The sequence below is a fragment of the Rattus rattus genome, chromosome X (genome assembly GCF_011064425.1).
Source record: "Rattus rattus isolate New Zealand chromosome X, Rrattus_CSIRO_v1, whole genome shotgun sequence".
In the NCBI taxonomy this organism is placed as follows: domain Eukaryota; kingdom Metazoa; phylum Chordata; class Mammalia; order Rodentia; family Muridae; genus Rattus; species Rattus rattus.
In genome coordinates this window covers 93,852,413-93,880,376 of record NC_046172.1, presented here as the reverse complement: position 1 = coordinate 93,880,376, position 27,964 = coordinate 93,852,413, and the positions used below count along the sequence as shown (strand labels likewise).

Below are 27,964 nucleotides of genomic sequence, written 5' to 3'. Positions count from 1 at the left end.
AGGACTCACCTCAGTCTCGAAGACTTGGGTCCTTGAGGCTTAACACACAGAGTAGAGTAGGAGCAAAATCCCTGCCAAGCCTGCTGGGAAGAGCCAACAGAACTCTCGTTTGGCTCCATTCACTCTACTAACAGAATGATGACTGTTAGGTTCCACATACTGCACTAGATTCTGGGCACTCAGAGATGAACAAAATAACTCAACAACTCAGCAGTGCCAGTCTCTACCCCAGAAAGTTTCCTCTGGGCAAAGGAGGAAGTAGGTGCCAGCAGTAGTTGCCAGAGGATTAGACTGCAAAGAAACAGGCTGGGCAATACTTCTAGCCTTTTTCTCACAATCCAGAATCCCATCTAAGAAGAACAGGCTCTGTGCATATTTTATGTATGTATGTATGTATGTATGTATGTATGTATGTATGTATGTATGTATCTACCTATCTATATATCTATATATCAATCTATCATCAGTCTCATTCTGGGAATAGAACTTGTTGCCTTGCACATGGCAAGAAAACTCTATCAAACTGGGCTACCCATCTAGCCTCATGAAGGATTTTTAGCAGACACCTTGAGGATCTAGGCATAGCTTCTCCTTCCTCAGATCTCCAGCCCACCTAACTGGAACCCTGCTGAATACAGCAAACTCAGAAAATCCAGTTCTGCTTCCCTAGAATCTAGCAAGCCAAATTCTGAGGGGGGTATGTAGTGGGATAGGAGGTGGGGAGTGGGGTAGGGGTTCTGTGGGGAGTAGAGTGGTGGGTGCTAAGAGCTGTGTACTACAGAAGGATAGAAGCTAGTGTTTGATCATCAGGCTGCTAGCGAGCTCATTTCATAATCAAATGCACACTCCAGTGCTGTTGCTGTCAGTATAGGTGAGGCTGATAGAGATGGGGTAGGGTTTTTGATTGCTGCCTGGGGTGGTTTGAATAAGCTTGGCCTGTGGGAAATGGGACTGTATTAGGATGTCTGGCCTTGTTAGAAGAGGTGTGTCACTGTGTATATAGGTGGCTTTGAGATTGTATGCTTGGGCCAGTACAAAAAGAAAAAAAGGACCCTCCTCCTAGCTGCCCATTAGACAGTCCTCTCCAGGCAGCAGTTGGATCAAGATGCAGGACTCCGGACTCCTTCTCCAGTACCATGTCTGCAGGGACACTACCTTCCTTCCTCCTATCATGATAATGGACTAAACCTCTAATTAATACAGTGCCCCAATGGTGTTAGCTATCCTGGCTGAACTGTTTCTCTTGTGAGGGGCCCCCTCAAAATCATAGCAGTTCTAGATCATAACCTGTCTCAAGATTTTTAAAAAAAAAGGAAGGGATAACTTACCAGGTGGGCCTGATGGGCCGGGCAGGCCTGGTAAACCTGGCAAACCAACTCTGCCAGGTAGGCCAGCTTCTCCAAAGGTGGTACGTCCTGAGTTCCCTCGGTCTCCTTTCAGGCCTGGAGATCCCTGAGGCCCTAGGGCACCTGGAAGACCTGGAAGGATAAACCCACACAGAATGCTCCTTACAGCAAACTACTGTTTAGGTACATTCCTTCCAATCAGCAGTAAGTATACAAAACAATACAAGGGAAGAATTTGGGAACTCATTTGCTCTTTTCTTTCATGACAGTTAGGAAAGTTTTTGGGGATCAGTTAGCCTAACTGTCAGGGAAACTGGTTAACATGTGAGACAAACCTAGGTTTCCAGTCCCCCACTGCTTCATTTGTTCTACTTCAGTGCTGGGTCTAACTGTGCCTCCTATGAATGTCTGCCTTAAAAACACAAATATCCTTACAGAGGCCCCTCTCTCCAAGGAATTTAGAAACTAGTGACATTAATAGACCCACATCTGAGGGTTTATATTAGGAACAGCTCTGTCTTCTAGATTCTGACATGCACTTCTCTGCCATATAGAATGGCATGCAGCTCCTGCATTGCTTGGTTCAAGGGTATCATCCAAAGGATGCTGGGAGCATTGTGTGCTACAGCGAAGTCTACAGGAGGGTCTAGATACAGATTTATCTCATCTTATTTTTGCTTCTATCAATCTATCTATCTATCTATCTATCTATCTATCTATCTATCTATCTACCTATCTGGTATATCATTCATATCTCTATATTCTATCTATCTCATGCTGAGAATAGAACTCATTGCTTCGCACATTCCAAGGAGTTATCTTCAACTGAGCAACACCTTTAGCCACTCCCCCAGTAGCCACCTTAAGGATTCAGGCACAGCCAGCTTCTCATTTGTTAAAAACTCTTGGCAAGTATAAGATTGGATGACACATCCAGTGAAGAGTGAGAGGGCTTCAACCACCCATCCCGGATGGCTAGTTACTTCCAGCCTTAGTGGCAGTCTGGAATTGTCTTTCCATCTGTGAGACTCATTTATCTCAATGGAAAGTGCTTACCCAGGCCCTCTCTATACATACACTAACCAGCTTTGAGCTAGTTATGGGAGAATGTACTGACAAGTCTATCCTTTAGCCTTCCTTGACCTTGGTCAGGCATGTTATTGGATTCTGAGTTATAGAGGAAGATGCTAGGAATTAGAGTACAGAGAAGACTGTTCATTGCAAAGAGTGGATTAATCTGTTTCACCTGTTAACGATGGAAGGCCAGCCGTGCCAGCAGGGCCACGTTGGCCCTGGATGCCTTCATCTCCTCTAAGGCCTGGGAGGCCTGGCATACCAGGGTCTCCAGGAAAACCTGGCATTACAGTGAAAAAAAAGAATAAATAGACACAACAGATCACACTTGCTGCAAAATGCCTGACAAGAGATGTGGGGAACTATCATAGGCCTGGCAGGCTCCATGTTGTTATTCCTAGGTCTTCTAGATGCTAATGGTCTTAATTGACAATGAGCCTACCAGAGATAAGCCTCTGATACGCTTTTACTTTTTAACTTGTTCTCATATAATCCAGGCTGGCCTTGAATTTACTTTCCTCCTGTTTCAGACTTCCAAGGTCTGGATTCACAAGCATGTACCATCATAGCAAGTTACTGTTAACTTAAAACCTGGTCTTTTTAGAGCCTGACTTCTCTGACAAGACCTAGAAAGTACTAGGAAGCTACTTCTACTGCTGTTGCCTTAAATGTCTACTGTTGAGGTTAAGATGGTTAACAATGTTTTTACAGTCATGCTATAGGTTTCCTGGGAGTAGAACATTGAACATTTAGATCTTTGGCACAGGGAAAACGAAGAGCAGACCATACCCAGTGACTTGGATAAGGACAGAGGAGAACAAACGTTCTAAGTATTATACTGCTCAGGTCTCTTAGCAACTAGATCAGCAGCATGCTTCAGATCATTTACATGAGACCCTGCATATTCAATAGTCTTAGGCTAAAGGCAGCTCAGCTGAGGAAGGTATCAATCCTCTAAGCATTACCAGGAGAACCTTTCTGCCAAGTAAATTCAGGCCTAGGAAAGCCTAAATTCTTGTGGTTGATGGATAAACACACACAGACACACACACAGATACACACACACACACACACACACACACACAAAGGGAGGCTGGGCTTGTCTTGTCTGTTTAAGAGATTGGCTTTCCATTCATTCAGTAAATTCAGGACCTGTGAGTGGTCCTTGATACTGTCAGGAATCCAGTGGCTGACAATGTATCTTTTCAACAATTACAGGAGCTATAGAATTTATCACTTTCTCTTTTCTTCTCCAATCTCTTTTCTTCTCCAATCAGATCAACAAAGAGTTATACCTGAGATCACAGTGCCTTCTGCATCAGTGAAACTGTCTGGGCCTCGCACACCAACGCTACCCTTTTCACCCTGAAAAGATGAAATAGATTAAACACAAAAGATGTCTTGACGCTGTCACCTAAGATCTATGTGCCTTCAAAGCAAACCCCAGGAAAGTAGAAAGTCCTTTCCTCCTTGACTCCTCATTTCCAGGGTCATGTAATTCAGAGGTTAATTTCTAAGGATAGTAAATTGAAGATGAAGGTGATATAGGTAGCTGGATCTGCAAATTTGTCAAGGACTAGAGCTCTCAGTGTTGCTTTTACAACACCATTATAAGACAGTTTGTTTCTAGACCTGGGAAATGTATCACAACACAGATAACACAGCTAAGGAGAAAACTGAATTTCAATCGTTTTCTTCTGTTCTCAGCAGGCTTAAGATTCTAAAGGCTACTACCCTTGTTTGAATAATGACAAAGGAAGTCTAGAGTCCTAATCTCCACAAATACAGACTCAGTGACTAAAATCTTATTCAGAGAAACACCCAGAGTGGGTGTTAGGGTCGACAATAAGAGGATGCATTGTCAGTAGAGAATTTTAAATGCTAAATGTTGGTAACATCTGAGGAATGGTTATCAGCTTTATGTGCGTGCATTTCTTAAGAAAATAATATGGCATCTAAAATATCAAAATATTAAAAACAATCTATTTCATAAGTAGCCATTTATAGGAATCCCTCACTTTTTCACTTTTCAAATCTGGGAGTTGTACTTCCCAATGATCTTACCTTAATTCCTGGGAACCCGTTAGTCCCAGGAAAACCTGAAGTCCCCTTCTTTCCCTGGTGATAGAAACATAGTTATCACTAAGTCCATGTAGAGTATATAAAGTGGGCTGGCCTGTGGATTAGGCCAGGGAAAATTGTATAGGGATTTTGCAGTCATACAGAGTGTGTACAGCTTTGTAAATTTCTCCAGATGACAATATGGCATCTGGTAGTCAACTTGCATATTAAAGTGCATAAGAGTCACAAGAGCGTGAATGCAAGCTGATTCTTGATAACGTGCACCATACACTACTGCACTATGGCATGGCAAAACACAAAATGTTATCCATCTTTTTGGGTAAAAACAACAAAAACAACAAAAAATCAGAGTCCCTAAGATTATAAAATTACGTTATTAAAGAAAGTGGACGATTTACATCATAAGGAATACTTCCATTTGGCCAGTTAAAAAGCGAAATTATCTTTTGATTAGGATTCTGAATATCAAGGCTTTATGGATATTACTCAAAATACCTGTTTCCCTGGATATCCTTGTATTCCTTCTGAACCCACGGGACCCTGTAAATCGAAGAACCACACCTTAGAAAGATGAATAGATTATACTAGGGAAAAAAGTCAGCCAGACTCACATAACAAAGTTATGAATAGTAGCTCCTAAACCCAGGTAAGAAAATCGTCCTAGACTAAGTAAACTGAAACATTAGAAGGCCCTTAGTAGGGTTGTACGGTATTATACATAACTGCATTGGTTCCAAGTCAGAGGATTCTAAATAGACTATCAGACGACCTCTTGTCTGCTACTATAAACATATTCTTTGTTGGTGGTTATGAGTTTTTCAAGAAAAAGGATAAGGGATAGCGGGTAAAGAAATGACAGAGCAATGAGGTATTGCTAAATACTCAGAGACTTAACATCATTGACAAAGTAAAAGCACAATTTTCTAAGACATGCTTATGATAAATAAAAGTTGACCGAACCCAGGGCCTTGCGTTTGCTAGGCAAGCGCTCTACCACTGAGCTAAATCCTCAACCCCGTTGACCAACTTCTTATAACCTAATGTATTAGTTCCTGAAAGCTAAAAAAAATCAGAAGAAATGATAATTATGTCTCCACTCAAAATAAGATAATTTTACAAAGTGCTGACTCCACACATTATTCTCTGTGTTCTAGAAGTTTATGTCCTGTGAAGATTACACTTGTCACTCTTCTATTCCTGTTCTACTTCTTGCCTGTGTTCCCTTAGAGCATAATAGAAAAAAAACCAAGAAAACATATGCACCATTATTTAGCTCAGAAGAAAATTATTCATGAATGTCGGAAGTGCAAGTGGACTATGCAGCCACCTAGGTGTAGTGGTTAGATCATTCCTTATTCGAGGAAGCCATTCAGTCAAAAGAATGGGGAGAAGTGGAGAGGCAAGCCTGCCAGGACGTTGAGAAGAGAAAAGAAGCTTAGCCAGCCATCAAGTTACATAAGAAAAGGGCCAACAAGAAATAATGTGAAGACAAGAAAATGCTACATCTCTTTCAAAAAAAGAAAAGAAAAAGAAAAGAAATTAGAGGAGGGGATTTGACAAACATAGGCAAATAGTACTCCAGGTTCATACCCTAGGTCCTGGCAATCCAAGGATCCCCCTTTCTCCTTTTTCTCCAATAGATCCAAGTTCCTGAAGGAAAAGAGAAGCCACAAATTATAACACTCATTTTCTCATTGGGATGGTGTGGTGGCACATACCTATAATTCCAGCTCTTTGGAGGCAAAGGCAGAAAGATTCTGAGATGGCAGAAAAGGAATTCGAGACCAGCTTGGGCTATACAAGTGAATGTCAGGTCAGCCAAAGCTACGTAGCAAGACTATATCTCAATCAAATAACCAATGAATCAATTAGTCAATCAACAAACCAATCAATTAATCAATCATTTCCTCACTGGTTGTCTGGCTCCATTCAAAGGAAGGAGGCAATTTCAAACCAACTCTACTGATTTCTTAGGGAATGTTCTTTGTTTTTTGGACTATTCATTGAGTGTTACCATGTGCTTCTAGAAGTAATGCCTTTCCCCTAAAATACTCTTGCAAGCTGTCTTAGTCAGGTTCCTATTCCTGCACAAACATCATGACCAAGAAGCAAGTTGGGGAGGAAAGGGTTCATTCAGCTTACACTTCCACATTGCTGTTCATCACTAAAGGAAGTCAGGACTGGAACTCAAGCAGGTCAGGAAGCAAGAACTGATGCAGAGGTCAGGGAGGGATGTTGCTTACTGGCTTGCTTCCCCTGGCTTGCTCAGCTTGCTCTCTTATAGAACCCAAGACCACCAGCCCAGAGACCGCACCACCCATGATGGGCTGAGTCCTCCCACCTTGACCACTAGTTGAGAAGATGCCTTACAGCTGGGTCTCATGGAGGCATTTCCACAACTGAGGCTCCTTTTTTGTGATGACTCTAGCTTGTGTCAAGTTGACACACAAACCTAGCCAGTACACATGCCCTTGTAGCAGCATCATGAGCTAACAGCGTGGAATGGAAAGGTGCCTAAACCTCCACACTGATTTTATAGACCAGGAAAGGAACTTCCAGGAAGGATAAAAATCAATGAGAAAGCTGTGTCTTCTATGACTCCAGAGCCCTTTTTGAGAAGCAGCTGCATTCTGCCATCTAGGAACTTGATTCTGACAAAACAATGAGAGATTAAATAAATGCTTGGGAATCTCTACTAGAAGGAAGACATTTACATACAAGAACTACAGCATCCTTTTCCATGGGAAAGATATAGTTCAATTGACAGCTCCTTACTGGTACTATTAAGTACCTTGTCATATGCTAGGAATACACCAAAGGGGTTTGTTAGGTGCTAATTAGTTCCTTTTGCATTGCCTACAAGAGCCGAGGACTTATAGCTATGGATTTGATTTATGCGCTTCCTAGAGACAAACAGGAAATTTAAGAAGCATTCTGAGAGAATCTTGTCAAGTCTGGGTCCAGAGCCAATATCCAGGCCCCAGTTATAGAAATAATCATTACAAAAGTGAATAAAGTCTTTCATGGAAAACTTAAGTCAGTTGTAGCTATTTAAAATTATACCTGTTGGAGCATAGATTTAATCAAGCAGCATTTATTTCCATTGTAAAAACAAAGGAGGAAATGTAGCTTTCTCAAATATAAGCTTGTCAAAAGATGCTAACTGTTGATGTGGCATATCTCTCATTGTTTCCTCGGTGTCACCTGACTCAGCTGGTATGAGGGCACTGTTTTGATCCCATCTGTACCTTTTTCTACTTTTAAAAAAGTCTGTGTATTACCACAAGTACTGCAACCTAGATGAATATCCCTGTGTCTCCTTGTAGACTCAAGAGTTAAAAAATTCAATTTTGGGTCTTCTATTGTTTTTTCATTGAGGGGAGAGTATCTTTGAAGGGTACAGTTCAAATAGGATTTTGGTTAGTACTTCTCTTTTTCCTTCTCTGTCTTGGCAGAGTTCAGCTCTTGTGATGGTTTGTACATGCTCGTCCCAGGGGGTGGTACTATTAGAAGGTATGGCCCTGTGGGAATAGGTGTGGGTGTGGGCATAACACCCTAACCCTAGCTCCCTGCAAGTCAATCTTCCACTAGCAGCCTTCAGGTGAAGATGTAGAATTCGCAGCTCATCCTGCACCATGCCTGCCTGGATGCTGGCATGCTCCCTTGATGATAATGGACTGAACCTCTGAACCTGTAAGCCAGCTCAATTAAATGTTGTCCTTTATAAGACACTTTGGTCATGGTGTCTGTTCTGGCAGTATGTTTCTAAAGCGGCCATCATCAGTGTCAATTTAAAGAACTGTGACAACTGCGTCTGGACTCCCCAACTTCACCTTTTTTAGAGAGAGACAACATGAAGTTGGGTGAGTAGAAGGTGGGAGAACAGCTTGAAGGAGTTGGGGGAAGGGAATGAATGTGACCAAAATATATTCTATGAAATTCTCAAATGTTAAATAAAAATATAATTTAAAAAATCAAATGGAATGCAAACTTCTTTGAAATCTTAGCCTCCTTCACCCCCATATTTCAAATCGGAAACAAAGCCAGGTATGGTGGCACTCGACCTTAATCTCAGCACTCAGGAAGCAACAGCAGGCAGAAGTTTGTTTGAGGTTAGCCTGCTCTACAGAACTAGGTCCAGGACTGCTAAGGCTAAACAAAGAAACCTCGTCTTAAAAAAACCTAAAAAAATTAAACAAACCAAAACAAACCAACAACAACAAAACCAAAAAAATCAAATTGGAAACCAAAGTATGCTGCCACTTTGTGGAAAATGTCTAGTGGCCTCTAAGGTTGGATAATTCAAGTAACCTTCCCTGACCTGCCCAAAAATGTTGCAGTGCTGCCCCAAACTCTTTAGTCACCAAGACTAAATGTAAGAAAGTCTTGTAAGTGGGAAACCTTCCTCATGGTCTTTCCTGTCTCCCTCTGAAGCATGTTATTGCCAACTGCACATGTGCAAAGTGATCCACTAAATACTTGCTGACTTGAGTGCAATAGTGACACAGAGAATAAAACTACGGCAAACGGTAAACAACAACAGCAGCAGCAGCAACAAAAGCAGCAGCAGCAGCAGCAGCAGCAACAACAACAACAACAACAACAACAACAACAACAACAACAACAACAACATACTTAGGAACTGTAATTTGCCCTGTCTTTCCCAGGAGTAGAAATAGAAGGTGTGTTTTACGGCTTCAGAAAGTGAGACAACCTGCATTTTTTTCCTTTCTGAGGTCCAGAGTTTGTGAAAAGTATGAAGAAAAATAAATAATAAAAATAATAAAAAATAATAATAATATAAATAAATATGTGAAAAAGGAAATCTCCCCCACTCTCCTTTTTTTTCTGCTCTTTTCTTTGTCTTCCTCTCTCTCCACTTCCTCTCTCTATTTGAGCCAATAAAAGATGAATGGCTTGGCGAGCTCCCGACCATGGTCTCAGCTTGTGTCCCAGCACAGGGAAGCACTGTTTAGAGACCCTGCTGAACAAGCTGTTCTAGATGGATATCCGGACCTGACCCTTTACTGTTGGCCTTGACTCAAACAGGCCTGCACGCTGCCCCCATCCTCCTGCTCCTCCAAGCCCAGAAGACTTCTTAGGGCACTAGCTTAGCCTTCCAGCCCCTCCAATCCCCCTCCCAAGCTCCAGCTCCTGGTGCTGTTTTTTGTTTCTGAGGAGACTCAGTCAGGTGAGACTCCACGTACTCAGGAGTTCCCTCAGATCTACTGACTACTTAACCCTCAGGATTTGCCAGTTTCATCTCTGTTCTTTCCCTGAACATTGCCGTTCTAGCTTCTTCTATGCGTCCGTAGTCCTTGAATAAAAGGCACGTGTGTATACAATTCTGACAACCGGCATGGAAGGACCTGTGACCTACAAGTGTGAGCATGCTGCTAGGGACAAGCGAGGTAAAGTGAATGATGCTGGGACAAAGCCAGAAAACTGGGGATTTTTTTTTCTTTACCACTGGGAGTGCAAGAGAAAAAATGCCAGGCACACATTTATCAGATTGGGCATTTTATCTCCGGCAAAGATTCCAGCTACAGTGGGAAATAAGAGGAGTACTTTGAGTCCCTAGAGATTTCTGTCCTCCGCAGGGCCTTGTTTTTCAGTAAGCATTGGTTATTGAAAGCTCAATGATGGGGGCTCATGACAGTTCACATATGCTGTCAGCTTTCCCCTGGTAACTTCCCTGTCAGGAGTATTGAGGTATTCACAAGCATCCACATTAAGCAGGCAGATAGAAGAAGAGTGAAGGCTGTTTATGATTTAGCCACTGTCACCCACTGAATCCGTGTAGCAGTGAGCTGAGAAGCTCATCCTTGATTTCTGTTCTATGTAATACGGGGTGGTATGTAAAAGGAGGTATTTCCCAGCTTCGATGCTTTTTTTTTTTTTTTCCAGCTAGGGTTTCTGTTTTTCAACCAGAACTATGAAACGTTGAAATTACTGAGCTGGGAACAGTACTGCGATTTACCAGCAAGTATTGTCGTCAGCCAGTCTCTTTTACAGGCATAAAGGGAAAGCATCCATACTGCAGTGGAGGAAATCCTCCCGGGTCTAAGTACAGAAAGGGGAGGGAGGTGGTGAGCTTGGTCAGTGAATCCCAAATCCCAGAGCAGCAGAGATCATTAAATCTTGGCGATTTAGAGCCAAAACATCTCCTCTGGATGAACTGGACTGCAGGGGGCAGTATGGTATGAGAAAACAGATTCTAAACTGCCAGCATTCAGCAATACTGCATGAAAACATGGGCCTGTACTTCTGCACCAGGTACTCTGTGTGTATATTATGGCTTCTAGTTTAGCGGTTTTATATTTATTGGATTCCTGAGTGTGTGAATGAGTGGATCTCTGTCTTGTGACTTGTCATGAGCTCTTGTTTTGTACAATTCCAGTGTGTTCTTTTTTATTTTATTTTATTTGATTACATTTTATTATTATCTCCTAGAACCTTGTTTGTTTTCTAATGGGAGACAAACAGGGAATGGAAATGAATGGGAAGGAATGTGGGAAGGAACTAGAGGGGGGGGGACTGTAATCAGGATGTATATGTGATAAAAAAATCCATTTCAATAAAAGGAAAATAATTGGTTAAAATGATTCAACATTTATTCGTTCTGAGAAAAAAAAAAAAGCAACTAGAAAATCCTGAGAATAAAAACAACAAAATTCCATACTGAATGACAGTCTCAGCTCTCTGAGAACCTATGCGTCTTTGGAGAAGCCTCTTCACCTGCTCAGGGCATGATGTCCTCTACAGGAGAAGAGGGGCCAACCTGGACTCACTCACTCACCTCACAGGGATGATGCTAGGTGACTAGAGTCTATACAAAATGCTCTATGGAGAATGGTGCAAGCCTTATTCCCAAACCTCCTTGCAAAATGCCATCTGATACAAATACATGATGGCACTTGCAGTTTTCCAGTAGCTGTACTTTAAAAGTGGAATACAGATTTTAATGGCTACCAAATCCAGGAAAGAATAAGAACTGTCTCAAATTACTCTATGCACTCTGGTGTTTTTGAGATCCAGTGTGTGTTTGCTTACAGTACAGATCATCTCATTTTGGATGAGCCACACATCAAGAGCTGGGTCGGTAGTCATAGAGCTACAGATTATGTCATTACAAGGCCAAGCTTTGTGAAAAACAATCTTCAACACAGTGTATTTGGGGCCTCGGGAAGAAGACTAGCCATGGCCACTGCCGTATTGCACATACACAGAAAATACTGCAGCAGCTTCAGGAGTGGAGGCTGAGGTGGGGGTGTTCTACCTCCAACACTGTGCCTTACTTCCTTTCCCACTCACTAGCTGCAAAACTGATTGAAATCAAGGGCATAGAACAAATGATTCTTTATGTCCCTTTGTCCTGTGGGGGTAACAGGAGCCCTTATGGAAGCAGTCTGTGCCACTGGCTCCTCTGGCTGTGCTTCCTGACCACTTGGTAAGACACCAAGAATTTCAAAGTGCAACCGGCAGGTCTAGAGTTCACAGTTACTCCCCCATGCAGGCAAGTGGGGACAGGCCTTGCTATCTTGGATTCTGCCACTTTCTCCTGGTTTGTAACCCAAATCCATGAACATGTTGTCAGTTTCTTCCAAACACATTTTGTGAGGTAAGAGACTACCAAATACAATGCTGTGGCCTTTTTCGGGTTCTCACGTAAACAAGGCACCAGGAAACTACATTTATGATCATAGACCTCTGCCTGCTTAGTTAATGTTACATAATAATTGTTGAGTTTTCAAAAAGTCCTTATTTTTGAACAACACAGAAGTATTTATGATGAAATATGCTTCAGACAGACCACGTGCTGCTGCTAATTAGGGAAGCAAGGTAATGTGGACGTCCAAAGATCATGATGCCATTGTCTTTTTATGTGTTTGAAATGTCCCACAAGAAAATGTTTATCTTTCCCTCTTGCCTCCCTTTTCATTGCTATCACCAGGGCCTGAGCTATCACCACCATCTTTTGCCTGGGCCGCTGTAATAACATGTGCTTACTGCTCCGGATCCTCCAGTCTCTCCCTTACCCAGCCAAAATGATCTTAGTAACACAGCCCAGGGATGAGGAGATGGGATAAAATGCTTGCCGTGCAATTGTGAAGAGAAGCGTATAGATTCCCAGAACCCACTTAACACACCCTGCAATCCCAGCACTCAGAAGACAAAGGAAGGGATCCCTGGGATGGTCATGGTTCTGTGGGAGAGCCTGCCTCAATAAATAAAGTGAAGAGCAGTCCAGGAAGACATCCTATGCCATATTTGGGCCTCTGCACACATGCATACACGTATAAATGTGCATCTGCACACACACACACACACACACACACACACACACACACACACACACACACACACACCATCGTGACTCTTGAATAATAGCCACAGTTGACTTTGAAGCTAGCTGTGGCGGACTCCAAAGTCTCTGCTTGTTTATTGACATCTCTCAGTTTGTCATTTCCTTTCCACTTGGCTGTTTTATTTTGACTTTTTGAGATAAGGTCTTGAAGTGTAGCACATGGTTTCTGAGAACTCATGGTGATCCTTCTGCCTCAGCCTCCTAATTAATGGGATAATAGTTATATACTACCGTCCTGGGCTCTGACCACTCACCATGCTGCGCCTCTGGAGTGCTGAGCAAGTCAACCACAGATGTTGGTATTCAGGGTGCCCTCAGCCTACAAACACTTTTTATAATATTTACATGACCCGCTACTTCATATTATACAGTTCTTGGCTTATATAGGACCTCTTTCAGAGAGACTTTTGTTGACCACTCTCTCCCAAGTGTTTTCTCTTCTAGATTCCATCACTGCATACGTCTTCCATCTTGTATATATCACCATTGAATGGACTTTTTTTTTTTTGCTTAGTTTTCTTTATGCCAGTGGGAATAGAACCTAGGGCCTTGGGCATGCAAGGCAAACAGTGTACCAATAAGCCACGTTATGGGCCCCTGCGTTTGCTATTGATTCATTTCTCATTTTTTACATTCTTTATCAGTTTTCCATTAGGACATAATTTCAAGGACAGAGGAACTTTTATTTAGTTGCTCTTATAGCCTCAGAGTTCAGTAGAAAACCTGGCACATAGAAGCCTTTTGAAAACATCTGCTGAGTGTAAGAACCTAAGCTAGAAAGGCAGCTAGGAGAGTAAAGATGGGATTACTGAGAAAAGATATTGTTTACTGAGCATTTGATAAGTGTCAACTATGTACAAAGTTTTTCTCTAGTGTGGCTAATCTCGTTTAATCTTCAGATAAAGCCCATCGCTGTCCTCTTTTTGTAGGCGAGGAAAATAGTCAGAAATATTAAGAGATTCTTGACCCATAAGTTAAGCCTAGGTCTGTTCTAACTCTAAAGTCTGAGCTGATGGCATGTGAAACACAGCTTCATGGAGAGTTATGCTAAATGTTTCAGAAGGTCAGGAAACAAGAATATTTCTTTCAAGGCTTTCTGTGAAGATGGTAACATTCACAGCAGTAACCATGGAAGGAGATTTTCCTGTTAAAGATATTGTGCTTTTTATTTAATCAGAACCTGAATATATATTTACAAAGTAAGAAGACTTACCGGGATACCTGGAAGGCCACTCCTGCCTGGGAAACCTGGAGGCCCTGGTTCACCCTGAAAAATTAACCAAAGGCTAATGAGTAGCGACAAAAATACAATGAACATGAAGGATAGATGCTCATTCAAAGTAATTGGACTGCTCAGTAGGGAGCCAGAAGTGTGACTATCACACTATGGGACAGTGGTGTAGATCTATATGCTTGCTGGAAGCCTTAGTTTAGGGAGCTCCTTGGTCTATGGAAAGCCAATAGCTAATACATAATCATAAACACTCGGGTGAATTGGGAGATAGAAGAATGGTTAGCTGTTGCATTTCTGGTGGAAGAAGCTGTTTTTAAAATATAGGCTACAAAGATGAGAATGGCGTGAAGGAAATGTTAAGAATCAAAGATTGGAAAGAGACATTATATTCTAACGTCCCTTTCCCTAAGTACTTATTTATCTTACACAGGCCATGGAAAAGCTCCCTATGGTTTAGGGATGGATTGGAGGGGTAAAAAAATCCTCCTACAGACTCTTAGACTAGTCCCAAATCAAGAATTTTCCCAATATAAAGCTAGAGGGAACTGGGGTTGTCCACAAAGACAAAATTAAAGAAGTGAGACTTGATATGTTTCCATCTGGGTCCCTTCACCATGGAAATAGAATCACAAATTTAAATGAACCCCAGGAAGGAAGGGAATGCAGGTCCCTGAAAGATATCTGTACACTTGAGCAGAATAGAACCATTGAAATACCAACATGGATACAGTTTCATTTTAATAGACAGATTATAAAATATAACCTTAAGTCTTGGTGGTTCAGGTAAGACAAATTATATCATCTACTGTTGCTTGTTAACAATATTCCTGGTATTTAAAGTCAACTATTTTCCTCCAGTGCTGTAAAACAACCCATGGCCCTGTGCAAGCACTGTACCACTGACTTGTACCCCAGGCCTTAAAATAAATCTTTGAAGGCAAATATCTTCTTCAAAAATCAAAACTCAAATATGGGTCAGAGTTTTTGACTGTGGGATAGTAATCCCATCCCTCACTTGATACCCAGTCTTTCTGCTAGAGGTGGGCTCTACAAGTTCCCTCTCCCCACTGTAGGGCATTTCATCTAGGGTCACCCCCACCCCCATTTGAGTCCCGAGAGTCTCTCACCTCCTAGGTCTCTGGTACTTTCTAGAGTCTCCTCCCAATCTCTTACCTCCTGAGGTTACCTGTTTCCATTCTTTCTGCGGATCCTCAGGGCTTCAGTCCTTTTCTCTCACCCAATACCAGATCATGATCCCCACCCATCTCCTTCCCCTTCCAAGTCCCTCCCTCCTTCCCCAAACTCTGACCCATAATTGTTCCTGTCTGAAAGAACTGCAGGGATGGAAATGGAGAAGAACCTGAGGAAAAGAAGGTCCAGCAAGAGGCCCAAAGGGAGATCTAACTCAAGGGCAGGCCCCAAGGCCTGATACCATTATGGAGGCTATGGAGCACTCACAAAAAAGGGGCCTATTATGACTGACCTCCAAAAGACCCAACAAGCACCCCAAAGAGTCAGAAGCAGTTATGTACACTCAACCAATCAACAGAAGCTGCTGACCTCTGTGGTTGAATTAGGGAGAAGCTGGAGGAAGCTGGGGAAGAGGACAACCATGCAGGAGGACCAGTAGTCTGGACCCCCGAGATCTCTCAGGCACTGGATCACCAACTAGGCAGCATACACCAGATGATATGAGGCCCCCAACACATGTACAGCAGAGGACTGCTGGGCCTGGGTTCAGTCAGAGAAGATGCACCTAACCCTCAAGAGACTGGAGGCCCTAGGGAGTTAAACGTCTGGTGGGGTGGGTGGGGTGGGGACATCCTTGTGGAGACAGGGGTTGGGGAAGAGGGGATGTGGAACAGTTGGAGGGTGGACCAGGAGGGAAATAAAATCTGGAGTGTGAAAATAAATAAATAAAATAAAAAGAAAACTCAAAAGGGAACATTTATACTTAATGTATTTAGTAGACAATTTAAATATTGAGAAGTTTTGAGTTTGTAGGAAAAATATAAGCATCTAATGTGCATTTCAAGTTATTTGGCAGATTAAAAGTTTAATACTCAAGTCTGAGCAAAAAAAAAAATTCTTACACGAATAGTCAGATACAGGTACACTAACATTTATCTACATACCAGAAAAAAACCCTCAGGATTTTCAGAATTCTTTCCATAAAGGAGAAAACAAAGACAGCTTTGCTTTCCCTTCCAAAGAAAAACCCATTACTCCTCTTTTGGAATTGGCTCAGGTTAGTCTGAATATTAGACTTGAATTCGAGTATTAGCAGGAAAGGGTCTCTTAATTTTTCCTATAGTAAACATTTACTACCTTGGAACCTTTCTCCCCTTTGGGGAATCCCATGAATTCTAGTTCCCCAGTAGATGGAGGTGGTCCTGCAGGGCCAGGGAGGCCAACATCCCCCTGTAGAATCAAAAAGACCATTGAACAAAGGATAAGCATACAGATAATATTTGCAAAAGATCAGCATGTCTTCTGGATGCAATCCACAAATAAACTATCCACTTTACCCTTGTGCCAAGGGGGGGGGGAAAACAAGGTTTCATTGGTAAGGGATTAAGAAGAATGTTAAGCCCAAGAGTGAGTTGTGCAGTATCACTGTGAAGGGAAAAGGCAAATGGATGAGAAAAAAAAAGCCAAAACAGATTGACAGCTGCATGATCATACACAAAGAAGTAATGAGAAGGAGTCATGTGGAGATTTGAATAAGGGGAACGGCTTCTTCCTGCCAACAGTGATAAGACTCTATTGGGTTTGTAAAACCTGTATTCATTCCATAGGCTACATATGGCTGTGTGCCATCAAAAGTAGCTATGGATGTATCCCAACACAAAATTGTAAACTTGCTTAAAAAGTTATGAGAACCTCCCCCATATCTTCTTTTAGTAAAATTGTATCACAACGTCAAAAGGTTGGACATGTCTGATTGGTTCAAAGGTCTAAGGAAGGGAAGAGAATATTAAAAGAGAGGTTAAAGGTTTGGAGAGATGGCTCAGTTTTAAGAGCACATATCGCTCTTGCCAAGGACCTGTGTTCATTTCCCAGCACCCACATCAAGTAGCTTACAACTGTCTGTAACCCCAACTTCCAGGGTTCTGACATCCCCCCACCCCTGTGGGTACCTTCACTCACATGTCAGACACAAACAGATAAGGAAAATTTTAAAAATAGAGAGGGATTAAGAAAAGAGACAGAGAAGAGGTAGGAGAGTATGTTTATACATATTTGTGTGTATACATGCTTGTAGAGGGAAGAGGGGAAGGGGAAGAAGGTTAGACAGGAAGCAGGAAAATAACACGCAATAGCATATGAAAACAAGCAGAGACGTACCTAGTTGGAACAAAGGAAATAATACATTTTAAGAGAGCATATTTAAGAGAGGCAATATAGACTTAGTCATAGGAAACAGCGAAATGAAAATTTTTGAAAGAAAAAATTTCCAAAAGCGCACGTATGCGGCATGTGCACATGTAGCCCTCAATGGATCCCATAGGGAACCGATGTGAGATGGAAAAGGTCATATTTTAAGGCAGAAAACAAATCCATTTACACAACTGTGCATATATGTGTAACTACAGACATTTATTTGAGCATGTGGGACATGGATTGTGTTTTCAGACTCTATTTACCTTGATTCCTTTTTCTCCTTGGAAACCTAACCCCATATTTCCCTGGGGCACAAGGGTACAGGGAAGAAAAAGAAAATCAATTACTAATAAGTTCCAACAACTTAACTTGGAATATGTTAGTTTTACTTTTTTAACTAGAAAATAGTTGTAAACCAGTATCTTTATGGAACAAAAAAACAGAGAACTTAATGGCAGGACATACGTGATCCCAAAGCATACTTACATCAGGACCAGGAAGTCCAGGGGGGCCTGGTGGACCCTAGATTAACAACATAGAAAGGAATGAGCATTTCTTAATTATAGACAAAAAACCCAACCAACTAACCAACCAACCAACCAACCTACTAACCAGATAAACAACCATAACAGTGTTGGATGATAGCGAGCAGAGATATGCTGGCTCCCTGCTCAATGCAGATTGGCTCTGTTTTAGTGAACTTTTAGCTCCATCTCTCATGGTTTAATTATTTGTACGTGTGTGTGTGTGTGTGTGTGTGTGTGTGTGTGTGTGTGTGTGTGTGTGTGTGTGTGCGCACATGCGTGCGCGCCCAAGTGTGGGTTTGTGCACATGAATGCGGTGTCTGTCTACCAAGGCTAGACCGTGACTGGATTCCATGGAGGTTCTGGAGTTTACAGTCAGTTTGTAGTTGTTGTCAGCTATCCCATGTGGGTGTTAGGAATGAAACTTTGGTCCTCTGTAAGAGCAGGATATGCTCTTAACCCTTGGGCCATCTTTCCATTCCTTCTCATTATTTCTTTTATTCTCCTTTGACATCTTCCAAATTAGCATGGTAGTCACACTCATGTGAAGATTGTAAAAATATCATGTGTTATCCTCATAACATTCTAGGTGAAGTTAAGACAGTAGTAAGTATGTAGTGGGACTTAGGTATTGGTGAAAATGATCTGGGGACAGGGCCTTCCCAGAACCAGAGACAGTTATATGCCTCCTTTACCAGTGATAAATAGTTTTGGCATCAGAAAAACAGGTAGGTACAATGTCCAAGTGCAGAATTGAGAAAAATTTGGAAGTATCATTAGAAGGGTGATGATAGTGGTTGGTGTGATTGATCGATTGATTAATTAATTAACTAATTAATTAGCAATGCCTGACATAAGGAGGGAGCAGAAGGCACCAATAGATGTGTCAAGTATCTGTCTTTTCTTGGCTATACCTTATGTTGAGCTACTCCAGTAAACTTAAGGGGCACAGAATAATAGTTAGGGGGGAAAAATCAACCAAACAACAATAAAACCCAAACAAACCAAGGACAACCCATAGCTCTTAACAAGACCGTGTTTCAAGCCTGGAGTGGTAAGATGTCTTTAATCCCAGCACTCAGGAGGTGGACACAGGTCAATCTTTGTGATTTCAAGGACAGCCTGGCCTTGGAATATTTAAAAGTGAGTGACAAGATAGCCAGGGCTATATAGTGAGACTCTGTCTTGAAAAGAGAGAGGAATGAGAGGAGGAGGGATGAAAAAGAGGAGCATGTTTCCTTTTTTCCTTCTAGTCTTCCAGAAATGGCTTTTGCCCTCCTGTAAGAGAACCTAAATTACATAGGCCTGTATTGTATCCGTGGCCTGGTAAAGAAAGTGCAACCACGCACTAGTTTTAAGTTGGTCTTACTTGGAAGCCTGGTGGTCCTATGGGTCCTGCATCTCCAGGAGATCCAGGAGATCCTGATGGACCCTGGAGAGAGAAATTTTTTTTCATTAAGGTCAAAAGGCAAGATAGCTTCTCAAAAAGAAAAAGAAATGCCCACAAGAATTGTATAAGACTTGTTGCAGCATTTTTATTCACAATACAAATTGTTAGAACTCTTCCAAGTAGTCACTGATCCAGGGATTGATAAATGAACCATGACATACAACTGGGAAAAGCAGCAATTTTACTCATATATGGAACAATACGGATGAATCTGAAAAGCACGGTGGCAAGAGAAATTAGACCCAAAAGAGTGCATATGATATTATTCTGTACATATGAGTCCTCAGGGCAAGTGAAAGCTGATCTATACTGAAGAGTAATCACAATGAGATTTACTTTCAGGGCGGGCTAGGGACAGGGATCCTGTGAAGAGGCAGGATCCTCTTTTATGGGGTAATGTTAATATTCTGTGGCTTAATAGAATTTTAGATTACCTAGGACTACGCATCTGTCAAAATTACAAAAAATATTTAGTATTTGTGGGTTTAGGATATGGTAAATATACTAAATATATGTTTAGTATTTTATAAACAAAATCAAATCAAATATTGAACTTTAATAATAGGCATGCAATTACATTTAGGAATAATTCTACAATGCATTTTGAAATTCATTAAAATCAGTGAACTGATGGATAGACACTGATGGACAGGAGAGTGATAAAGAGATTATAGTAAAATACTCAAGTTATTAGTGATTATTATAAAATTCACTGTACTTGGCTCTGCCTTTGAAATTTTACTTTTAAAATTTTTAAAAGGGAAAAACCCTAGTTATTTAGTATTAGAAAAATCAGGCTTTGAGTTATCAACTAGATATAGACAGGAGGCCTTTCATAATGATAAATGTGTCACTTTTAGAAGACATCATAGTATTACATGTATCTACACTTAACTGTAGAGATTCAACATGCATAGAGCAAAAAAAAAAGCAGGCAAAATAGATAAACTATGTTATAGTTTAAAACAAGTTCAGTATCTTTCCCTCAGTAATTGGTAGAACTTAAAACAAAAACAATCAATTACAGCGAAAAACAAAAACAAACAAACAAAAAACCCAGGTTACTGGCTATTGAAACACCATCAACTATCTTAACCTAATAGATGTTGCTTAAATCATTACACCACCAACTGCTGGTTGTATGTTCTCTGTAAGTTTTGGTCCTAAACCAAACTTCAGCAAATTTAATGAGAGTAAGAGTGTGTCCTCAATTTTGATAGACTGAAGCTAGAAATTGATAATCGAAAGGTAGCTAGAAAGCAGTCATGCTGGGGAATGAGAAAAGAACATTTCTAAATATTCCATAGTTCAAAGGGAAAAAGAAAAATTCACATGGAAAATTAGAAGATGTGTAGAATTGATTAACAATACTTAAAAGTAAGACTGAACTTATGAGAAAGCCGTTCTGGGGAAATGTGAGGCTCCATTCCAGTGGGGTAGCAGGACACAGGTGTTATGTGCACAAGAAAGGAAGGGAAAGTCCAAGAGAGGTCAAGGTTTAGACAACAGGAAGAGAAAGGGGAATTAGAAGATTCTCCGGAGCCGGTTCTGGTGGCGCAGGCCGGTAGGATTTGCTGAAGGAGGCAGAGGCAGGAGGATCTGGAGTTCGAGGCCAGCCTGGGATACACATTTAGAAGATTCTCCGGAAATGAGATGCTATGAACTACTAATTTAAACAGAAGAATAATCACAAAGGTGAGATAGAGAATGATGCTAATGTTCTGTGACTTAATAGAATTTTGGATTGGCAACCAGGAACAACTTGTGGTCTCCTTATTGATCAGAAACCCGTTGTGTTTAGCTAACAGATCATGTCCTCAAAGCTAAGTATGTATTGCGTCATGGCTGTATTGACAGGCAAGCACTGTATGTCTGTGGGCAGGAGGCTGAATCCCTAAGAGAAACTGTGAAGCAAACAGAGTGAATGTTATCACACGAATTTAATAAACACACTTTTAAAGTCAATTTTGTTTAGCTCTGGGGGACTCTTATACATTGATCGTTAGTCATTTTTGTTTTCTGTGTGGGCTCGCATACTTCCCATCTCTTGTATAAGTAAGCATCCACCTACAGTCAGCACGTCTGAACTCCACCCATGCTTCTTCAAAGCTACATTCTCTTCCATAGATACATATCTCCTACCAGAATTTTAGATACACAGTGTTCTTCCCTAGGGGCTTCTAGAATTCTTCGGAGACATTCCAACCCTTACATTTTCACATCCTTTGTGGGAGGGACAACGTGTACATTGTCTGTGGGATAGTTCATAGCACTTTGCTCATACTGGATACTCCATATGTATTGAAAACTATCAAAACAAAGGAAAATAAGCAAAAACAGAAGAAAGCAATGAAAATATGGAGTTGCAAGGAAATAGAAATCTATTATTAGTACAACTCGTGGACTTTCATGTACTCCAGTGCCCTAAAGGAAATTTCTGTATGGGATACATTTAAAAGAAGTGTCTATATAACCATGAACACACAGAAAACAGTACATGGTTGTTGAAAGGAAGACTTGGTAACTTCCTGGTACATTGAAGAGAATAGAGTAGATCTTCTCATCCATTGTTTTCGTTTCCATATTAGTAGGTACCCTGTTAACCTCAGTTCAAGAACAGTGACAAAAAATGTGGAAGTGTTTATGGTCAAGTAACCTTTTCATAGTTACCTGATGCTATGTCTCAGAGCCTATATTATTTACCTCACTTTGTAACACGACAGAATTTGTATTGTTTCTCATCTTTACAAGAGAAATGACAAGTGCAACACACTAAGTTACTTTGAGAAGTGATTCATAACTTTCATTACTTTGTCTTATTATACTATGTTATAGTTTATTAGAAATTGTTGCTAATATCTTCCCGTGCTTCACTAATAATTTAACTCATCTTAAGTCTATGAACATAGAAAAAGAATGGTCCATATAGGGCTTAGTATTGTCTATGGTTTCAGGCATCCATCGGGGGCATCCATAAGGGAGTTGGGGGGTGGGGCATCAGACATCGATTTGACCTAAAGTCTGAAGACTGCCTGTCTTAAGACTTGAATTCAACAATTCATCTACTTAGGGCTTTCTATCTGAAAATAAAATGTGGCCAGGATAATTTGTTCTATCACAATACTCCAGATTTTTTTTTGAATAAGTCTACAAAGATCTTTGAATTCCACCATGAAGAATGAAAAGATATCATTGACATCTTGACAGAACATTGAGACGTCAACACAAGAAGCATGACTTACAGTGATTCCATGCAGTCCAGGCAGCCCAGGATCCCCCTGAGAAATAAAAATAGAAATAAACAACATACGGAAGAGATTACTACGCTAAGCCCACCACAGGGTTTCAGACAACCAACTGGAGATTCATGGGGATAGAAACAAATTGAGGCAACTTAGGCCTCTTTCATGGTCTTGCGTTTTAAATAATACATACATTGGCTGTATCTACCCATTTTCTTTTTCCCTGTGAACATTCTGGACTCTAGAAAACAAACATTATAGCCTTGACTGAACAAGATTTCCTATTTTACCTAGATTAATTAATTTTCACATTCGCTAGGAACTTATCCATTAGAAAACACTCCTGCAGGCTGGTGATTTTCTGCTCTTTTTTTGGAGGAAAGCAAAGCTACCTTCCCATGTGCCTTCATCCCCAGAGAATCTGTGCCTATATGTATACAATGCAAATCAGACATTTCAAGGGAAAATCAACAGAGCATACAGACTCTGATTACGTTTTAATTACTTTGCGGCATCTTAAGCCACTGTATGAATCTGTAATATAACCATCTTGTGGAAATTGCCGCGTTCCACTGGATCCAAGGTTTCTTTGATTTCTGGAAAAACCATTTCATCAACCTTTGCTAAGACAATGGCTGTACTTTGACACCTGCTAGTCTTGCACTGCTTGGCTTACAGTAAAAACCTCTCAGCTCCCTGTAGCATGGAAAGAACGCTGCCTGAAGTTTCGCTCTTCGGAGAACTGGCCATCTGGCTCTGAGTAAGTCACATAGCCTTAGATTTTCAATCTGTCTAATAAGCGACATGAATCCAAACACCATGAGGCCCTTGCCAATTTTAATGTTCTACCTTCTGCTATGGCATCCACAGTCAAGAACCCAAATATCCTTGCTTCTTCTCTAGTTATCCAGAGGTTCCATCCCCACCACTACTTTTATGGCCAGTTTCTAAGGTTCCTGGCCCTGTGCAGTTATGGGAGAGTGGTGTCAATTATCTCAGTAAGCTTGCAGGCACACACATTCCTATTTGTTATCCTGAGAGCAGTGATGGATTCTTTCCCAGTCTACAGAGGAGTAGGGTCAATCATTTGAAACCAGGGTTTACTGAAGACACACAAAGCTACCAATTAGAAATAGATGAAGGCTCAATAAAACAATATTATTGACAATAGATCAGGTTACAGTTTAGCATTGACAGGAATCTAGAGACAGGAGAGACCTGGATGCTGGGGTGGTAGTCATACTAAGCTGTATAAGACTATATACAGATTCAAACCAAGATACGTAAGAATTAAGGCTTTAGAGGAAACAAAAAAAGTATATGCCTCTAGAAAATGTTTTGGCTTGTCAAAGAAAAACATGCAAACTCTTTGCCAACTTCTCTCTTATTTTTGGTGCACATCCTGGAAATCAAATTTCTAGACAGCATAGCTGCAAACATTTCTGCTAATGTTTCTACCACCAAAAGGCTTGGAATCCTTTTAAAATCAGTTGGGTCTGTTCCTTAAGCAAGGGCACAGGTTTATTAGTTCTGGAAGTGGCCTAGTGTGAGGTAGGTCCTGGCTCTGTGAAACCTTGCTTCCCACCCACTCAGCTGCCTGCTTTAGGATCTCTTACCTTCATTCCTATGATGCTGCCTTGAAAGGAAGCAGGTTCTCCTTTTGCACCTTTGTGACCAGGCAGCCCCTGGATAACATATGAAAAACTTGTGAGAAAACATCTGTGTTTGCTCGCATGCACACACCCACACACCAAAAACAAAACAAAGAGAAAGAACCCACTTACTCACACAGAGTTTTGATAGCAATATTACCTAATTAGATAGAGGATTGGGGAATGGGAACCTGAAACTATGTGTCTTATGCTGTGGAAAATTTGGCTGTGTTAAAGGTCATAGCCCAACCTCTGAGGAGGTCATCTCAAAGCTGGGTGCTATTCTTCTGTCTCTATGTCAGAGGTCTGTGAAAGGATGAGGGGTAGAAAGCAGCAGACTATCTATGCAGAACATTGGGTTAGGTAAAGCTCAACCCTTTACAGTTATACATTACTAACAGGGTCTTTGTCTAGGTCAAAGGTCAACTAAAGTTTCTAAGACTCTCGATCATTTAAGTTTGTAAGTCAAATCTGGGCTCTGTTGCATATTTTTCTTGTTATTTATTTTTAAAATGGGCTAGAGGTGCTTCTGTGGGCCAACATGTAGGCCATGGGGATAAAATATAGCTATGACACCAACTTCATCCCGTGTTTCTACTACACAAACTCGGCTTCAAACCTTTGAAGAAACTGGTGTGTTTCATTACTATTGTGGAAATCAGTTCTATATACCTGATTCCAGTCTTTCAATCAGATTTATTTTTGCTGTCTTAGTAGCAAATGATGACATCTAAGGAGAAGTCAGGATTAGTATTAGGTAATATTAGGGGTACACTCTAGGGAATAAATTGTATATAGGGGTACACTCTGGGGAATAAATTGTATATTAGGGATACACTCTGGGGAATAAATTGTATATTAGGGGTACACTCTGGGGAATAAATGGTTGATTGATGATGAGTTCCCCAAGTCCAGGGACTACTGCACTTCTAGTAAAACAAGGTCCTAGACATACAAATCAGTTCTGAACATTGTCTGCTTCCTTTTGTTTCTCTTTCCCCCATTCTTTACAGAGAAGCTTCAAAGGGACTTACTGAATGGATATTCAGGGGGAGGTAAGGTTCATCTTAGTAAAACACATGCCCATATTTCTTTGTAAGCTCAAGGTAAAGTTTCAGGCTGCGTTGAGGTTTCCTCTCTGGGGTTCTATCTTTCAGAGGATGTCTGTTATCTCAGACTCTTTATTCTGTTTGTTGGCGAGGAACTCCTACTTTGCTGGACTTCATTGTCTATTCTCTTCGCCTTTTCTGTTGCCATGGCAGCATTCAGGAGCCTTTCTGACTCTGTAGATGATTTAGGACTATACCTTTCCCTGTTATCTCGCTGCTGTATATTGGTTTGGACCTTTGATAGCAGGGTCCTTTAGGCCAGTTTGGGCTTGTATTCTGCCTGTCTTCTCTGTCATTTTTCCTCATGTATTCTCATGCTCCACAACTTGATCATTGAAGGCTACTCATAGAAGCATGAGGTCTCTCTAATTGGTGGCATGGTTTCTAGTTTCAAAAAGCCTTACATGACAACTCTTATAGATTTAGGTTTTTCCAAGTTACGTTGAGAGTGAGCTTGAAATGTGTTATTTTTTTCCTTTCAAGCACTCATAAGTGACTCCTTGTGAGGCCATGGTACCTCTTATGTACATCATAGCTGTATCTGAATATCGCAGCTCTATCTAAATGAATAAAATGAAACAAAAGCAAAAACATGAGACCAAAAATAGCAGATCAACCCTATAACCAAGGGTGATGATGTGAGGTGGGAAAAAGGAACGAACTAATTACAATGTTTCTTAGCTTCAGCATGACTGACACTGGGCAAATGCATTCTTTGATGTTATAGAGTGTATTCTATCCTGTGCTAGGGAGGATAGTGAGATGATGGCATCTAAGGGAAAGTCAGGGGATAGTGTTAGGGGTACACTTTGGGGAATAAATTGTTGACTGGTGATTGATCCCTCCAGTTCAGAGAATTAGTGGTATAAACCAAGATTGCCAGGCCTTTGGGTTCTTCATATGCATATGATCACATGAAGGTCTTCCAAGAAGATCCCATTTTTTAAAAAAAGATTTTATTTATTTTATGTATGTGATAAAATCACATCACCAAAGACATCTGAAGACATCACTGTCTTCAGATACACCAGAAGAGGGCATTGGATCACATTACAGATGGTTGTGAGCCACCATGTGGTTGCTGCGAATTGAACTCAGGACCTCTGGAAGAGCAGTCAGTGCTCTTAACTGCAGAGTCATCTCTCCAGCCCCAGAATATCCCAATGTTACCAGATATGGCAAAGTGTCTGATAGCTCAAGTGCATGCTTTGCTCTGAAATGTGCTATAACTATTATTTATTTGTTTGTTTTAACAATCTTGACAACTTCAAAGGTAGCATTAGAAAGTAACCCAAAGCCACGTAATGTGTTCACCACACAACTAGCATTTTTAAAAGAGTTTTGGTATTGTGGTGCCATCAGTATAAATAAACTCTTGCACTGAGAAAGTTAGTACAGTGGCTGTCTACAAGGACTTAACAAAGTTTCAAGAGAAACAAGCAAATGAACAAAAACACATTTGAAGGTGCATGTGCATTAAGGTGCAAAGATCGGTAACATACAGGTGGTCCTAAAACCCCAGGGTAGCCATCAGTGCCTGGAAATCCAACAGCTCCTTGAGTTCCATTACATCCATCTAGGCCAGGTGGACCTCTTGGACCTGGTTGGCCTGGGTGTCCCTGTTCAAAGACAAAAGAAGAGATATTAAGTCAGCTACAGGATTGTTAGCTATTTTAAAAGGCTCACAGTTAGAACAGCCAAGTGCACTGCTAAATTCTGGCTTCTTGTCTTCTCCCTCAGCATCATCATGCATGCTCTTAAGTGTTTCCTTTGTCCTCAGATATATGTTGCCAAGATCACAACTCAAGTTATCCCACTCAAAAAGACAACTGGTGCTTTAATCATATCTAAGCTGAAACTAAAGGGCTCAAACATGAACAATCATGAAGGCACTACAATTTCACCTTCCCTGAATATAGAGATGTACTAAAACGGGGTCTAGCTAGCTGGCAGCTGAACTGCTATCAACAGAGAACCATGCCAAGGTTTGAGATTCCCCAGACCAGGCAGATCCCTGGATGGCTTTCTGAATGGAAGTTCTGCATGGGAACAGATGCTTGATCTTGGTTAACTGAGCCCCGTCTCGATTGAAAGCTGCTTGGCCACAAATTAACAAGTCTCACTGGCACTCCATTTGTCCCAGCTGCTCATTAGGTAATTGTTTCAGTTAAGACTCCATCTTTTCTTCTCCACATTCTCTATCAGGGCAGTTGTTTAGCTGGGGAGTTAAAAATCATTTTCATATAGCTCATATGAATTCAGTACATTTCCGAGTTGGAGAGCATAATGTTTTAATCTAGTAAAAGGCCGTTGTATCTGGGCCATGGTGCAAACAGATGACCTTAATAGATCATCTGGACAGGTCAATGAAAGGTAGGTAGACGACTACGTTCTTTTAAATATACTTTCAAAGGGTAAATGTGTATTTAACAATTTGAGGGAAACATATCACGTGTTCAAAATGAGCCTTTCGAATGACCGGTAGTCCCTCCTTATCCA

At 41.1% G+C, this 27,964-nt stretch overlaps 1 protein-coding gene across 1 annotated transcript in view; it reads right to left on the bottom strand.

The window, feature by feature from the left end:
* The window catches only part of Col4a6 (collagen type IV alpha 6 chain), a 71,774-nt gene that overhangs the window by 36,509 nt on the left and 7,301 nt on the right, over positions 1-27,964 (bottom strand). The window contains exons 4-17 of the mRNA XM_032889457.1: positions 26,968-27,084; positions 24,321-24,389; positions 22,705-22,740; positions 19,382-19,444; positions 17,975-18,010; positions 17,752-17,793; positions 16,433-16,525; positions 14,084-14,137; positions 6,093-6,152; positions 4,998-5,042; positions 4,485-4,538; positions 3,716-3,785; positions 2,593-2,700; positions 1,329-1,478 (exon numbers count right to left, since the gene is read on the bottom strand). Coding sequence (XP_032745348.1) covers positions 1,329-1,478; positions 2,593-2,700; positions 3,716-3,785; positions 4,485-4,538; positions 4,998-5,042; positions 6,093-6,152; positions 14,084-14,137; positions 16,433-16,525; positions 17,752-17,793; positions 17,975-18,010; positions 19,382-19,444; positions 22,705-22,740; positions 24,321-24,389; positions 26,968-27,084 — 997 coding nt within the window. The remainder of the gene's footprint in view (positions 1-1,328; positions 1,479-2,592; positions 2,701-3,715; positions 3,786-4,484; positions 4,539-4,997; positions 5,043-6,092; positions 6,153-14,083; positions 14,138-16,432; positions 16,526-17,751; positions 17,794-17,974; positions 18,011-19,381; positions 19,445-22,704; positions 22,741-24,320; positions 24,390-26,967; positions 27,085-27,964) is intronic.